Source organism: Neofelis nebulosa, chromosome X (assembly GCF_028018385.1).
Source record: "Neofelis nebulosa isolate mNeoNeb1 chromosome X, mNeoNeb1.pri, whole genome shotgun sequence".
In the NCBI taxonomy this organism is placed as follows: Eukaryota; Metazoa; Chordata; class Mammalia; order Carnivora; family Felidae; genus Neofelis; species Neofelis nebulosa.
This window is the reverse complement of record NC_080800.1, coordinates 16495956-16513202: the sequence shown is the minus strand read 5'-3', so window position 1 is coordinate 16513202 and position 17247 is coordinate 16495956. Positions and strand designations below refer to the sequence as shown.

Genomic DNA, 17247 nt, shown 5'->3' with positions numbered 1-17247 from the left:
AGAAACCTTGCACCGCCCGCGCAGACCAGGCCAGCTAGGTGTGGGGCTCTAATCTCAACCTCACACCTGCGTTAGGGAGGAGGACGAGGGCTCTCCAGGTGTCTGGGTCCCGGGATGATGAAAGGGAGCTGTTAAAAGGCGTGCACCGGAAGCTCAGTGGGGGACGCGTTGTGGCCGTCGGGCGTGGGAGGACTGGGGCGCCTGGGCTGAGGCCGGAGGGGGTGAAGGCACTGGCCGGCCTGGAGATTTCCCTTTACTTTTTTTCCTTTTCCTTGTGGGGGTGGGGGGGGGGGGCTCGGGCAATGACCGGCGGCTGCAGTACCTTTCCACTCAGCCCGGGGACTTTTACGCAATTTTGCCCACGCGTACGGAGCTCGCAAGGCACCCGGCGCGGGGAACACGGGGTAGAACCCCTACCCCTACCCCCGGCGGGACTCCGTCCAGGAGCCCAGGCTTCTCCCCACAAACACTCCGTCCTCTTGGATTCCGTTGCCGTCTGGGGATTGGGTTTCCTTAACCCAGGGCTTCCCTATCTTAGGCCGGAGGAGGAGTTAGAGCCCCTCCCTCACTCTCCCTCCTCCACCCTTGGCCAGCCTGGTTTTTTAATCTAATCTTTTATTTAAAGTCAACAAGAGGAGCAGGAACCCCAGGCTCCTGCCAACAGTATATTTTAAAATAATTCCCCAACCTCTGCCGAGAGGGGCGGCCTCAAGAAACATCCTTGTTTTCTTCGTGCAGATTTAGGTATCAGGGAGTGGGGGACTTCCAGAGCTGAGGCTGATGATGCCTGAGGGCTCTGCAGACTTTGGGTGGGGGGCAACTCAAGCAAGACAAATACATTCCAAACATTAAAAATATAACAAGAGCCTCGATTTGGAGAGCCTTAAACCGAGAGCCAAACCTCCAGGGGGCTCCAGGGCACAAAGCCTTACGTGTCCCCGTCGTGGGGTGCGTTAAGGAGGGGGGGGCAGGTGAATGCTCAGCGTGTGAGCCTGGATAGGGCGGGTCCTGGCCCATTAAAGGATGTGCCCATAGACATGACGTGCCCACAAATACCCATCGAGGAGTCAGACCGAAAAGACACCCCACGCTCACTCCCCGGGTCCTTGGCACCGGACTGCGCTCACTGCACCTCGCCCATCTCTCTCCCCAGCTAGGCGGGGCCACTGTTTTCTACATCGCTAAGTATCCTCCGACCTGCTCGGACCCTTGGCAGTTAAAAGCTTCTAGCCTTTCGCTCCTCTTGCCCTTTCCCTCTTCTTTCCCCCACCACCCGCCGACGCCTCCAGATCTCTCCGGCTCGCCCTTCCTGAAAGTAGGCGAGGCCCAGAATCTCCGGCTAGGGCGAGGAAGGAGGGAGGGGCAAAGCGCGGCGGCAGGGGGCGTGTCTTCTCAAGCCCCGCCCCCGGGTGCGCGCGGCGGTGGCGGCGGCGGCAGAGCCTCGCTTTGAGAGACAGGTATCGCTTAGGCGCCATGTTGTGAGCGGAAGTGGGGGAGCGCGCGGCCGCCGCTGTTCTGCTGGGAGCGGGCGCGGGAACCGGCGGGGGGGGCGGAGCTGTAGTCCCGGCGGCGGAAGGAGGAGAGGAAGAAAGGGGCGAGACCCGGTGCCCGGCAGCGGCGCGAGGCTCTCGCTTGGCGCGCGGACGTCGTCAGCCAGGCGCGCGGCGTTCGAGGCTCGGTGTCGGCGCCGAGCCCTCTCCCGGGCAGCCGGCGCTGGTGCTGCTGCTGCTGCCGCCGCTGCTGTCGTGGGGCTCGGGTGGCGACAGAGCGGGGCCGGCCGCGGGGCGGGCGGGGAGGGAGGAGGCGGTGAAGGCGGCGGGCCGGGGGGGAAGATGCCGCTGGCGCAGCTGGCGGACCCGTGGCAGAAGATGGCTGTGGAGAGCCCGTCCGACAGCGCTGAGGTGAGTGCAGCCCGGCGGTCGGGGGCTGGTGCGCCCCTCCCCTCGCCCCCGCCGGCCAGCTCCCCTCCCTGGAGCTGGCCACTTGGCCCCTTCCTCTGCCGCTCGCGTCTCCCCTTGGTCCGTGATTCCGGTTTGGGTAGTTGGGGTTGGTCTGTTTGCCCTTCTGTTCCACCCGCACCTCCCCTCCCTCGCTCGGGGGGCTGTGGTGTGGTGGCGCGTGGGGTTTGGAGTGGGCGCTGGGGCTTTGCAAGAAGCCGATTTTAATCAACTTTGCGTGGGGGGAGCGGGAAGCGGAGCGGGGGCCGGAGAGGAGTTGGGAAGTTTGGCCCTGCCTGGTTGGGCCCCCCCTGGATCCTGGTGACTCTGGGGTGTAAGGGAGGGGTATGGATTGGGTTCATTGGGGAGCAGGGACTCTCGAGTCCGGCCAGGGGAGAGAGTTGGTGCTTTGAGTCGGGCGCGCGGGGACTGGAAGGGCCCAAGGCAGGGCTGGCGACCTGTGGGGGTTTTGGTTAAGGGGTGCAAGACAGCCAAGGTTTTTGCCTTCCCCCAGTCTGTCTGCCGCAGCGGTTTCTGCTGGTGCAAAGGGGAAAGTGGAAGCCTGAGGTCCTTCCTCCTCCCCCATATCTGAGGTCACTGAGCTCAAGGACCCCGTCCCTAGGAGCTTTAACTCGAATTTCCTGTCCGTGGAGGTGAGAGGGTGATATTCAAGGCGATCAGCAGCCGCCGTAAAAGGCTTTCAGGTTTTCTTCGCCCGGGGTGACCGTCCCTGAGACACCCAACCGAGTGCCCAAAACCCAAACAGTGTACCCAAACACGGCAAAACAGAATTTCCCTGGACACAGCACAGCATCGAGCTTTTGCAGCCGCCCCTGTCCCAGAACCAACTCGGGGTCTGCGAAAATAATCCAGACGAGACCCACTCCTGGGCATCAGCGCTCCTCTCCGAAGTGGAAAATTAATTCCTGATGGTGGCTTGTCTGTGATTCTTCCTTCTTGACTTTTTGCTGTCTTCTGTCCCCGCAGCGGACTTTGGGGGATTACAGGATGATAGGCTGCGTGTGTGTAATAGTTAGTGAGTGACCCCATTTCTGGAAAGCATGACTGAAACGCGGGGGTGGAATGGGGCAGGCTCCGATGAGTGGTGTACTTGGCGGCAGCCGCTGCCCTGCCGGCCTCCGCAGTGTGAGAGGTGGATAGGGTTACCGGTTACGTCAGTAAGACCGAGGCTCAGTTTGATCTGAGATGCGGGACACTTGTATTCTCGGGTATAATGGAGGGGGAGGGGGATCAGTTCAAATCGCTTTTCAGTTTTTTTCCTAGTCACCTCCACTGCTGCTTAAAATGTTTACTTGCTCTCCTAACGTGAGCAGAGTTGTAATACTGCTTACGACTGGTACTTAGTATTTTGTGACTTGGACCATATTTTTAAAATCTAAACTAAACCCTGCTCTTCAATAGAAAAGATCTTGAGATAAGTTACTGAATATTTTTTAAAGGAAATCACGTTTATAAGACTAGCAGAATTACATTTAAAATTATGTTAGCCCGTTTAATTCTATAGATGTTTTATGAGAAAATTGAATTTAGAACGTTTAATCATTCTTTGAATGGATAGTGTGAAAATCAGTATGCCAATAGGGTCTTTTCATTCATTTTTTCCTTCATATTTTTTTTTTTTTGCGTTAAACAGTGTAGCTAAAAGGTTAATAACATGTTCTCAAAGTGCTGACCTTGTGAAAAGAAATCGAATTTGCTTTGAGCCTGATTGTTACATGCAAACGGTAACATTTGCAACTCATAATCAGTCCACATTTCTGCTTGGCACGTATCAATGTGTTAAAAAAATCATTTAAAATTCCACCTTATCCTTTTTCTACATAGCATACTTTTGGATAAGGAAGGCACAAAACTGACACTTAGTATATGCCAGATACTACATGCTATTTCATCTTATCCTTGCTATGACCCAACATAGTACGATTGTGGTCCTCATTATTACAGATTAAGAAACTGAATCTCAGAAGTTAAGGGCCCAAAGATTATAAACAGTAAACGGCAGAGCCATAATTCAAAGCCAGGTGCATGTAATTCATGTGCTTCGCTTTATATTAGCTGCTTCCAATCCTTTGTGGAAAAATTTAGGGTATAAATAAATAAGCCAGTAGTTAGAGGTCATGTATTTTTCAGAAACAGTTATGATATTATAAGCAGTCTCACTTGTTAAAGCCTAGTTATTTCAGTTACTGTCATGGTCTCCAGAACCTGGCAGATAGGATTCCATAATTTGCCATGTTCAAAGAATCTTCTTGATATTTTGGCATAAGGTATGTCACACAGAGCTAGTGTTGCCCAGATTAATTTTAAAAAGATTTTTAAAAATTGACTGTAGATATTTTGCCTTTAGTTGTTCAGCTGTTTCAAGTAAATTACTTCTGCTACAACTTTGGAAATTGGAGCCAGTAAGGAAAAGGGTTGAGAATTTTCATTCAGAAGTCTAATATTGGATTTATTATTATGCCTACTATTATGCCATCTCCTCCTCAGTAAGGAGTACTTACCAGAGAGTAATTTTATTTTACCAGAATAAAATCGGTTTTTTGAAAGTCATTTATTTGAGTAAATACATCAAATTTTTTCTCTCCAGGCTGAAAGGTTTCAGGGTTGGTCTCTATAGGAATTTACATTTGTCACCTCGTATCTCCTAGTAGATTGTGAAATCTTGTAAGCAGAGACTTTTTCCTCTGTATCCTCAGCACTTAACACAGTGCCTGGCACATATGTATTATGGACCCAGTAGATGACCACTGAATGAATTATGATGGTCAGGAATAGAGTGATTATCAATCTTCTTTCTGTTCTTATTTTAATCTTACATTGAAATATGAACAATCTTAAAAGACCTGAGTACCTCACCGACAGTACAGGCAGTTTCTTCATTCCTTTACATGGCCTTCCTGCTTTCAAACCTCACATGGGTTTCATGATGTTCAAAACAAAACAAAACAAAAAAAACCCTTGTGGTTAACTCAAACATGGGTCAGAACGTGATAGGCTAGAACTAGGCCAAATGTTTAAAGAAGCAAATTTAGGATAATAAAGGAAGTACTATGTAAGCAGTCAAGGTTGGTACAAGATTAAAAACAAAATAGCTTCCTAAGTAGTCCAGGTGAATTCACAACTCTTTAATGAGTTATTGAAAGATGCTAGTATGTTTTTGAGTATCTGACTGTTTAGGAGATGGGTATCAAGGACTGTGACTCTTCTGTAAATTCCTTGCCACCTTATCTCAGAGATAACATTTACTGGATCATAAGCCTGACGTCAAGTGACACTTTTTCTCAGTTTTCAATAAAGGATAAATGATAGTAAATTTAAATAAGAACAGTTTTCCAAAATAATAAAACTAAGGTTATGTTTGCTTTATAGAAATGTGCTGTATAAAAATAGCCGCCTTGAATTCTTTTAAATAGCAAGTACCCAAAATGAATTAAAATATTAACTACATAAATATTTTCTTTATAAAAAATTGAGACCCTTGTGTTAGAAACCATCTTCAGTGGATGTCCATCCATTTTTATCTTCAAAGATCATATTGGATTCTATAGTATTTCTACTATATTGATATTAGGTTTCTTATATTTTATGTGTAGGGAAGAACATTCTATTAAAGTATGATCATTGATTTTGAAAAAAAAAATGTTTCATTAAGTTTCTTTTCCTTTTCCTGTTTCATTTGTACCACCTTTCAGGGTTTTTTTCTTTCCCCCAAGTGAAGATCTGAGGACAGGACAGGTATTGTTACATGCCAACTGTTAGTAATAACTGTGACACATTACTGAACACTTCATTGTTTTCACTGATTATGATATAGGATGTCAGTTTTTGTTAAACTTAGGAAAGTTTGTTTTATTTTGACAGCTCTTCCTATACTAATTAGGTTGACCCAAAATGTGAAATTTATTTGGTACATTTAAGTTTTAACATAAAGAGATAAACTTAAAGAAACAAGTATAGGCAGACTTTGCCCTTTTTTTTTAATTTTTTTTAACGTTTATTTATTTTTGAGACAGAGAGAGACAGAGCATGAACGGGGGAGGGTCAGAGAGAGGGAGACACAGAATCCGAAACAGGCTCCAGGCTCTGAGCTGTCAGCACAGAGCCCGACGCGGGGCTCGAACTCACGGACCCCGAGATCATGACCTGAGCCGAAGTCGGCCGCTTAACCGACTGAGCCACCCAGGCGCCCCGACTTTGCCTTTTTAAAAATATGTTTAGGAAATCACAATGAGTATATCCTATTTTTATGTAAGGAGAGTGGCATAATTGGGATGTTCACTCTTGACCTAGGACATGATAATCAGTGAATTACAGATTGATCAAAAATGTAGCAGATGATTTATCAGAAGTCTGAATGGCAGAATTGTTGCAAAGATTTTTAAAAAATTTGTCACGTACTAAGAAGTTTATACCATTGTGATCATTAACAAGATTTGCTCTAGAGTTCCATGCTCAGGGACATGTGATATACCAGGCTGTGAATGTTGGGTGACGTGAAAGGCCCCAGTTTGCCAAGTGCAGACCAGATGCTTTAGACCCAGTGATTCAGATTACAGTGTACAACAGTGACATCTTGGTGGTCTCTTGGTAATGCATGAGTGTGATAGAGCTCAGTTGTTTATGTGTTTTGGTGGATAACAACTTTCAAAGCCTTGGGATACAATTGTGCAGACATATATATTATATATCTGATTCCCCAATTCACATAATAGAAAATACAAACAACTGTATTTTAATTCTTGGCATTAGATGTCTTCCCCTCCTGCACTTCAGAATTGATACAGTTTTCCATATCATTAATCTGGAACAGTTAGCAGAGCTCATATATTCCAGTTTGTCAGTTTAATGCCAAATAACATAAAAGCAAAGATAAAATAACTATAAATTTTAATTGTTATGAAATATAGAGTTAAAAAACACAAATGTATGCATTTTATGAAGCAGATTTAGGATAAAATGTATCCATATAAGACACAAGTTTTTCATACATTTTATATATCAGTTGCTAGCAATTAAACATTTCAATTTTATTTATCTCCTTGAAATTGAGAAGGCACTTTATGAGATAATTTGAATGTATGGCAAAGTGTTAAAGAACTTAAGCTTTGGAGCCATACAGACCTGGTTTTGAGTCCTGGCTCTACCACTTAATAATTTAGTAATCTTATGCAAGTTGTTTAAGGTCTCTGTGCTGCAACATTCTAATGTGTAAAAAGAGGGATGAAATAATGCCTACCTCATAGGGTTGTGGTAAGAATTAAATGAAATGATAATATATGTAAGGTAGGTGGTTCAGTGCATGGTTTAAGTGTTTAATAAGTAATATAATGAATCCTGTCTCTAACCGAATTGTCTGAGGAAGTTCTCTGTTTTTCCTCTGGGGTGATTTTTTCAGAATCAAGTAGAGCAATTAAAAATGATTCGTTTGATCTGTTTAAACAGAGTCGTTATAATATCCGAATATAACTGTAAGGGTATGGTAAATGCAAATCTCTTGAATCTTGTCCCTTTTTGTATTGTTCCCCTCTTTGATAGCTTCTTTAAAAGGGGAAAACAGATAAAGAACATTTGAAGAATATGTGTGGAAGAAGGAAGAAAGAAAAGTTCACATTTCAACATTGGTCAAATTGGAAGGCATCTCATAGTCCATGGCATACCATTGTTCAATTAGCAGTGTTTTTTTTTTTTTCTGTAGTGATATAGAAGATAACAGTGTATCTTACACATGATAGTGTCTTATAATCGATGAAACCTGGTGTATCCTGGTTGTCAACTTCTTGAAGGAAGTATGTCCCTGAAGAAATGTATGAAGTCAATATATAGTCTCAAGAAGTAGAATTTTAACTTACTTTCTAAAACATATCAAAACAAAATGTACACACTTTTTATACTTTAGGATTGATTTTGTTAATTTCACTTTTTAGGGACAGAAATTAATATGGCACACCTCCCTCCTCATTACTCTAAATACATTTGTTTTGGTTATTTGAATATGCCATGAGGAACTGTTTTTTTCCGTCTAGAAATATAATACTTTGGATTTGGTCTGTTATGCGGTATTTGTACTTAAAGAACTTTATGTAGGGTATACAGCATTTTTAGCTGGGAAGTCTCTGGAAATAATGGTGTATCTGTGCCCCAGCAACCATCTCTGCCATCCAAAACCGAAAACATACAAACCAAAGGAGTGAGACCTAATCAAATGAATTTGGGAATTATAGAGTTAAACAGGGTTTGACCAATGTCTTTACTGCATAACTTCATAGAACCTTGAAGATGATGTTATCTATGATGAATCTGCAAAAAGGATATAGCCTACAGCATTTGAGACTTGATGTCAGAACCCCTTTTTCATGAACCATATTGAAGTCTCAAAGGACACAAGTGCTTTGAAGGACAGTTTTGGACAGTCTGATAACTATAGTAACATGATCCAGTATTGCCTGCAAATGAGCTGTTATGTTTAATTGACTCTATCAAAGCTTTTTTCTTTAACTGTCAAGAGTTTTTGTTTGATTTTGGATTGAAATCTTGCAAATTAGATTGTAGAACAATTTTCCATCTTAATAGTGGGCTAAACATTTAAATATAATTTAAATAAAAGCTTAAGATAACTTAAACTTTTTTATTCCATGTTCTGAAAATTAATGGTCATATTCTACCATAATATCAAGCTAATTGCCCTCATTAAGTGGTTTCTATATTGACTTGCTCTGTAACTTATGTCTCAAATTCTTAATTCTTAAAAACTCTTTTTATCATTTGGCAACTTTATGCTGCCATCAACCTGCCTACCTCCCCCACTCTCCTTTTTAAATTAATTGCTTGTAATTTGCAGTTACTAGAAAACAGCTAAGGTTAATGATAATTTGATGCAGTCATTTTTAACTTGGGAACCTTGTTACACTTGCAGCTTACCAAATAATGTAAAATAACATCCTTACCCTTTCATGATCTCTGTGTGTCGTATACACATACCTCTGGGATCGAGGGCATTTTGGACACATTACCTACTGATAAACAGTGTTTTATGCTTCAGTGTACAGTGACTGAATGGCTCACTTCCTGGCATTGCCTGCTCTGCATATTTACCTTCCTCTCTGGAAGGTGTCAGCTAGAAAGGACTGTGAATAAGCTAAAGAGCAGGCAGCTATAAGATGGAAAGCTAGTCCTGCTGCCCCTCCTGGAGTTAGGTGTCCATGTTGTCTTTTGGAGATTTTTGTTGGGATTTTTTTTTCATGAAATAGTGCTAGTTTCCTGACTATTAGCTACCCTACATTTATGTGTAAACCAAAAATGTTGTTACACTTCCTGTCATTCTTCTATTAGTATGAATAGAATTAACAGCAGTAGCATAACTTAAATCAGATTTCCCTATCTTAACTAGTATATCCATGGTATCTTACATACCTTAAAAACTAGTTAATGTTTAATCTACCATGTAAATTGACTTTTATAATCTTGATAATGATGGTCTCATCTTCAAACCTGACCTGGTCATCTAGATCTCTGTGAGCTTGCCTCTAATCCTGTGGTCCACAAAGCTTGTTACAGGAAACTTGGTTCTGTCATTTGATATGTGTTAGAAGTAGATGTCAAGTCTGAATAAGTCTGAAGCCAAAGATCACTTTGACATAATAGATTGCAGTGTATCTCACATACAGTGTTTTGGGAGAAAACTTGTCTCCAGAAATGTCATAGGACCTATGCTAAACACCTCTGTTACCCAAAACGTTATTTCAATTTTTCACTTTTAGGAGCTTGAAAACAATATAAAATAATTGAAAGATTCACTTAAAAACAAAACAAAACTTCTAGATCAGCATTGTTTGGTAGTCACTAGCCACATGTGGCTATTGAGCACTTGAAATGTAGTTAGTGTGGCTGAGGAACTGAATTTAAATTTAATTTGAATTTGGGGCGCCTGGGTGGCGCAGTCGGTTAAGCGTCCGACTTCAGCCAGGTCACGATCTCGCGGTCCGTGAGTTCGAGCCCCGCGTCAGGCTCTGGGCTGATGGCTCGGAGCCTGGAGCCTGTTTCCGATTCTGTGTCTCCCTCTCTCTCTGCCCCTCCCCCGTTCATGCTCTGTCTCTCTCTGTCCCAAAAATAAATAAAAAACATTAAAAAAATTAAAAAAAAAAAATTAAAAAATTTAATTTGAATTTAAATAGTCGCATGTGGCTATTGGCTACCACATTGAACAGCACAGTTCTAGATTATGGGATTAGTACAAATCCAACTTTTTTTCTACACCAATGTTTTTCAGCCCTGCATTCTATTATTTGTTATTTTGAAATTAATAGGCTAAAGCTTTTTCTAAATGAAAACATATTTACTATGCTTTTTCAAATTATGTTTAATCAGCTTTGTCTTGTTCCTCAACTACTCTGAAGATTTTTTATAAACTCTACTACGTGGTATATGCTCTTCAAATCACCATTTTGCACTTTCTACAGTTTAGCTAGTTTTACAGTGACCTTTATCATTGAAGTGATAACACCAAGCACTGGGGAAATTAAGCTACCAAAAAATGTTGCATTTTGTTCACTATACTGTGCTAATTAATACTAGAAAAGTGGATTGATACATCCCATAGATTAATGTTTACTGGATGCCCTCTCTGAATGGACACTGTCTATATCAACTTGAATGAGGTAGATCTAATTCTTCTCAACCTACAGATGAGGAAAGGAAGCCTAGAAAGGTTAACTAAGCTGCTCTTGGTTGCACAACTAGTAAGTAGAGAAGGCAGGATTCAAACCCAATTATCACAGGTTGCAAATTCCATTGACTTTCCACTAGACTACCCTGCTTGAGTTGAGAACAGCATGTAGGTGAGTGACTTGTTCAAGATGAAATCTCCTATAGGGAGAAAGGTTCTAGGTGGTTTACATGAGAAGATATTTCTATGGGAAAGTATAGGTAGAGTTAGAAAAGTGAAATGGGTATTACTCTCCAAATATACTATGGGTTAAATAGGCTTTTGTGAGCTGGCCTGAGAAACAGTGTGACATTGTACAGGAAAATGTTTTGGTATTTCTAAACAGCTGTCTTACAAATGAACATTTGAAATAAAAACTACAGTATTTGGAAAAGGAGGGGCTGCCCAGATGTTAATTATCAGCTCTTCACATAGAAGTCCCTAGGTGTATGCTCAGGGAACTGTGCTCTGTTTTTGAATTGCCACTTATTAAATCATTGTCTCCTTATACTTGCATCTTTTCAGAAAAGTGTATTTGACACTCCCTCAAAGTATCAGAAAATAGGATATGATTCAGTCTGAAAAAGTTACCATCTATCTTGCTACAGTATAAGAAAAGGAAATTAAAGAAGTTTTGCATAATCATTGGCAGGTTTTTTCCTTTGTGTGGGTTTTTTTTTTTTTTTTACCTGTTAGGTTAAATAGCCCTAATTAAATTTTTAAAAAATTGTGATATGATTTACATACCACAAAATTCACTCTTGTAAAGTATACAATTCAGTGGATTTTAGTGTGCTCACAAGGTTCTGCAACCAGTAATTCCAGAACATTTTCATCACCCCAGAAATAAGTCCATGCTCATTAGATGTCAGTCCCTATTCCTTCTTGTCCCCATTCCTAGCAACCAGTAATCTACTTTCTCTATAGATTTGCTTCTTCTGGACGCTTCGTATTAATGGAATCATATAATATGTACCTTTGTGTCTCACATCATTTAGCAATATTTTCAAAATGCATCCATGTTATAGCATGTATCAATGCTTCATTTTTTGGGGGCTGAGTAATGCTCTGCTCTGTGGATATACCACATTTTGTTTATCCACTTCTCAGTTCAGGGACACTGGGGTTGTTTCCACTTGTTGACTATGGTGAATAATACTGCTGAGAACATTTTGTACATACATTTTTCAATTTTCTTGGATATATATCTAGGAGCGGAATTGCTTGGTCATATGTTAAGTCTATATTTAATGTTTTAAATAACTGACAAATTGTTTTCCAACTTGCTTGAACCATTTTACATGGCCAACAGCAGTGTGTGAAAGTTCCAGTTTCTCCACATTCTCACCAACACTTGTTACTTTCTTTTTCATTATAACCATCGTAGTATGCAATAAGTGGGATCTCATTGTGGTTTTTATTTGCATTTTCCTAATAACTAAGAATGTTAAGGATCTTTTCACCTGCTTATCGTCTACTTGTGTACATAATTGTGCTTATTTTTTACTGATTTGGAGACTTAAATGGAGTGTTTGCTCTAATGCTGTTAATAGAAGATCCTTATCTATGCTTTGTTGTATACAGATCTTCCTCAATTTAAATTGGGTTATGTTGCATCATAAGTTGAAAATATCATAAGTTGGAAATGCACTTAATACACGTAACATACCAAACGTCATAGCTTAGCCTAGCTTACCTTTAACATGCTCAGAACACTTACATTCACCTAGAGTTGGTCAAAATCATCTAACACAAAGCCTATTTTATAACAGTGTTGAACATCTCATTTAATTTATTGATTACTGAACTGAAAGTGAAAAACAATTATTTTAAGTGTACTGGTTGTTTATTCTCATGATCACATAGCCACCTGGGAGCCATTCCTTGCCACTCCCAGCATCATGAGAGAGTATTGTACCACATATTGCTAGCCCAGGAAAAGATAAAAATTCAAAGTGTGGTTTCTACTGAATGAAATTAAATACTCATTTTGCACCATTGTAAAGTTGAAAAATCAGAAGTCAAACCATCATAAGCCAGGGACTGTTTGTACATATTTCTTCAGAAAACTTAGTTTAAATCTGTGCTTTCAATAGGTTTGTTTTCATTTTTATATATGATAAATTCAAAGCTTTTCCTAGAATACTGGTTTTCCAACTGGGTCAGTAGAGCCCTATATTCTATGGAGACACCTTATGTTACCTCATCACCTGGACTACCCCTTTTCCCAGCCAGAGCAAAGTTTCTAGAGAACACAATGAAGGATGTTAATTATAGGAAATGATAGCAAGAAAGCAAAGAGCAAAGCAATGGTTTTTTCCTTACAGTCTCTTCAGTCTTGTTATACTGTTCTATAGTTTCTTATTTAAAGCAAGAGTACAGGAAGTAATGGAAGGTCAGTCAAAACCAAACGTCTAGACTCTCCAAAATTAAATATAAGTCAGTAGATAAATGAATTCAAGAATCCATTTCTTAGGTTAGGTGAGATATACAGGTGTTTCATTTAAAGAATTAGGAAAATGCAAAACAAAACCGTTTGCCTCCTTTCCTTCAAGTTCTGCTGGCTATTGGTATAATTCAAGAGGAATAACTATCACAATGGATTTTGGTAGCAGAGTTGGTGTTTCTTAAAGAGAGATATGTAACAGACAAATTAAAAATAAGATTACCTTTGGATTATCGAAAAGAGCTCATAAATGAATTTTAAAGTGAACTTTTCACCCTGGCTGTTCTGAGTGTGTAAAGTATATTACTAGGTGATGACGAATGAAACAGAATTTTTTCCTTTAAAATATTATAGTTAAAAAGTACTGAAGTGGACAGGTAGTTAAATAACATGAAGCAAGCTAAATTAGCCAGGAATGTTATAAACAGATATAATTGGAACTTTAAGAGAAAATTAGGATCCATAATGCTATAGCAATTTTCCATAGTGCATTTTTAACCATAATGTAGAAGACTAGAAAGTAAATATTATTACCCTTGACACCCAATAAAGTTCCTTTTAAAATACACATACACACACAAAGAAGATAAATGTTATTTTCAACATAAAATTAATTACTTGGGGGTAGACTTCTGGTTCTGCCCAGCTGGAGGAGCCCTATTCCTCCTAGGTTCTCTTTTACGGCTAAAACACCTTAGACATAACACATCAAACAAGCACAGGAACACTGAAATGTGGAAATAAGGCAGACTTCCTACAGACTTTGGTACTCAAGGAATGATGCTAATAGTGAGTTCCTTGGTTTTTTTTTTATTGCCTCCCATATATCTTGGACAGGGTCCTGTAAAAGCCTCCAACCTGAACCACCAACAGGCACAGACAAAAAAGGGCATCAGGAAAAGTCTGTTCTCTTTAGCCAAGTGACTGGGGAAAGGGTAGCCGAACAACAGTTAATTTTTTGGTAGGACCCTACCTACTATAGCCAAACACCCCAGAAAAGCCCTATCTTACTCCAAAGAAGCAAGTGGCAGTGCTTGAATTCCTCCACCTGGTGATGTTAGCTATGCACATCAAGGACCTCATATCTCATTCCCTGACTAGCAAAAGCAGACAACACTTTGATTCCCCCCAGCTGAGTGGTTTTGACAAGTGGAGTAGGAGTCTGATCTTCCCTCACTGCCTCCCCATCCCACCACCTGCAGAAGGACGTGATGCTGCCACTAAGGTAGTGTCAGTGGGGTCTAGGAGCCAAGTTGCGTCTCCACCCCAATCTGGAAACGAGACTTAACAAAGTGATGTGAGGCAAGGCTAGTCCCCAGTAAGCCTCCTCCTCCCCTTTGTTACTGAGGAGCTGAGCCTACCCCATCACTCAAAATCAACAAGGCAAAACAAGATGATTGGAGGTGGACTAGTCAACTCTGCTTCCCTTCCTTCCTGATGTGATTGGGGCCTGGTGGACAACTCAGCCTCCACCCCCATCTTGCATCTATAAGGCAGAACAAAATGGTGGATGGCAGGGCTGGTTGGCCTTCCACTTATCCTGTTAGATGGGCCCTTCTGGAAGCTGAGCTCTCCACTCTACCTTATAGCAGCAAAGCAGTGTGAGTCATCCCTCTGCTTTCTGTTTCCCTTTTGTCAATGTGATCCATCAGGGAGCTTGCACCCCTACTCAGAAGCAATGTGATGGTGCAGGTTGTTGCCCAACCTTCACTGGGACCAAGAATGTAGCTGAACTTCCATCCTACCCCTGTTCAAAAAAGCAAGAGTCATTGCTCCTATTTTGCCAGGGTAGTTTCTGTGGGGCCCAGTGGTAAGCTGAACATACACATTCACCTTGCCCTCACACTACATCTCAACTGGTGGACTGCCTGCTAAAAAAGATTAAGTAGGATCCAGAGTCTTATCTCCAAATGTCCATTCTTCATTTGAAGAACACTATACTAAGAACCAGGAAAATCACAACATGAATGAGAAAAAAGTCAATTGATACCAACACCAGGATGCTTCAGATGTTGGAATTATCTAACAAGGATTTTAAAGCAGCAATCATAAAAATGCTCCAGTGAGCAATCACAAACACGTTTGAAACAAATGAAAAATTAGTCTCAGAAAAGATATAAAGCAGAATATGGAAACTTTAGAACTGAAACATAGAGTAACTGAAATTTGCTATGTAGGCTTAATAGAAAAATGGAGATAACAGGAAAGAATAAATTTGAAGGTAGAACAACAGAAATTGCCTGATTTGAACAACAGAGGAAAAAATGAACTAACAAAAAATAAGAGAGCATTAGGATTCTGGGGAACATTAACAAAAGATTTATGGTGGACCTGAGGAAATAATGGCTAAAACTTGCCCAATTTGGCAAAAGACAAAATCTTACAGATTCAAGAAACTGAAACCCAAACAAGATAAACCCAAAATCTATGCCCAGACACATCAAAATCAAACCTTTGGAAATGAGAACTTGTTTAATGGGTACAGAATTTCAGTTTTACAAGATGAAAATGTTTGGAGATCGGTCATACAACAATGTGAATATGTTTATTTACTTAGAGGGAACAAGAACATGGTCAGAGGAGGGGCAGAGACAGAGAGAATCCCAAGCAGGCTCCATGCTGTTAGCCCAGAGCCCACTGTGGGGCTGGACCTCATAGATCGTGAGATCATGATTGAACTGAAATCAAGAGTAGGACACTTAACAGACTGAGCCACCCAGGTGCCACTGTAAATATATTTAACACACCAGTGAACTGTACACTAAAGAGTGTTTAAGATGGCACATTTTATGTTGTATTTTACCAGAATTTTTTAAAAAATTTAATCAAACTAAAAGGCAATCTTGAAAGCAGCTAAAGATAAATGAACTATTACATATAAGGAAACAATGATTCAAATGATGACAGATCCCACATTAGAAACCATGGAAGCCAGAAGAAAATGGCACCATTTTTCAAGTGCTGAAAGAAACGAATTGCCAACCCAGAATTCTATGCCCAGTGAAAATATCCTTCAGGAATGAAGGTATGTTCAAAACAGTCTCAGATAAAGGAAAGCTAAGAGAATTTGTCTATAGCAGACCCTGGAAGAATGACTACAGGTAGTTCTTCAAGCAGAAAAGAAATTTTAAAAGAAGGATCTGGAAATATCAAGAATAAAGGAATAACATGAATTATACAGTCTTTTCCAGAAAAAAAGAAGGAAACACTTCACAACTCATGTTATGAGGACATTATTGCCTGAAACCAAGACCTAAAGACAGTACGGAAGAGAAAGCAGTATAGACCAGTATCCTCAACAAATATTAGCAAAAGAAATCAAGTAACATATGAAAAGAAACGTACACTGTGATCAAATGGATTTTATTCCAAGGATGTAAAACTAGCTCAGTATTCAAAAATCATTTGGTATAGTCCACCATATTAAATAGGAAAAAAAATCACATTGTTAATTGTGCAGAAATGCATTAAACTGGATTAAACATTCATAACAAAAACTGATCAAACTAAGAATAAAAGGAAACTTTCTCAGTTTCATAAAGAACATACACCAAAAACAAAACAACCCACAGATAACATCATACTCAATGGTGAAAGACGGAATGCTTTCAATATCAGGAAGGAACAAGAAAAGGATGTCCTTTTTTTAATGTTTGCTTATTTTTGAGTGAGAGACGGAGCACAAGCAGGGGAATGGCAGAGAGAGAGAGAGACGGAGACACAGAATCCAAATCATTGGATTCAGCTTCAGGCTCTAGGCTCTGAGCTGTCAGCAAAGAGCCTGACGTGGGGCTTGAACCCATGAGCCATGAGATCATGACCTGAGCTGAAGTTGGACACTTCACCAATTGAGCCACCCAGGCACCACAAGGATCTCCTTTCTCACCACTGCTATTCAACATAGTTCTGGAAGTTCTTAACAGTGTAATAGGCAAGAAAAGGAAATAATAAAATACATACAGATTGGAAAGGAAGAAATAAAACTGTCCCTATTTACAAGTGAAATGATTATCTCCAGTGAAAATCCGAAGGAATCTACATAAAACTAAAAATAATAAGTTCAGCAAATTTGTAAGATACAAGATGAGAATCCAAGAATAAATTATATTTCTATATACTGACAATGAATGTGTGGAAACAAA

At 40.7% G+C, this 17247-nt stretch overlaps 1 protein-coding gene across 6 annotated transcripts in view; it reads left to right on the top strand.

The window, feature by feature from the left end:
• The first annotated feature begins 1436 nt into the window (after nucleotides 1-1436).
• The window catches only part of RPS6KA3 (ribosomal protein S6 kinase A3), a 120474-nt gene continuing 104663 nt past the window's right edge, over nucleotides 1437-17247 (top strand). For 3 of the 6 annotated variants that reach the window (XM_058713835.1, XM_058713834.1, XM_058713833.1), the window contains exon 1: nucleotides 1803-1901. Coding sequence is in view for 1 of the 6 variants with exons in the window: in XM_058713832.1 (XP_058569815.1) it covers nucleotides 1833-1901 (69 nt within the window). In the remaining 5 variants the exon portion in view is untranslated. Of the gene's footprint in view, nucleotides 1458-1504; nucleotides 1902-17247 lie in introns of those variants that run through there. The other 3 variants (XM_058713836.1, XM_058713838.1, XM_058713832.1) reach the window with 3 other exon arrangements.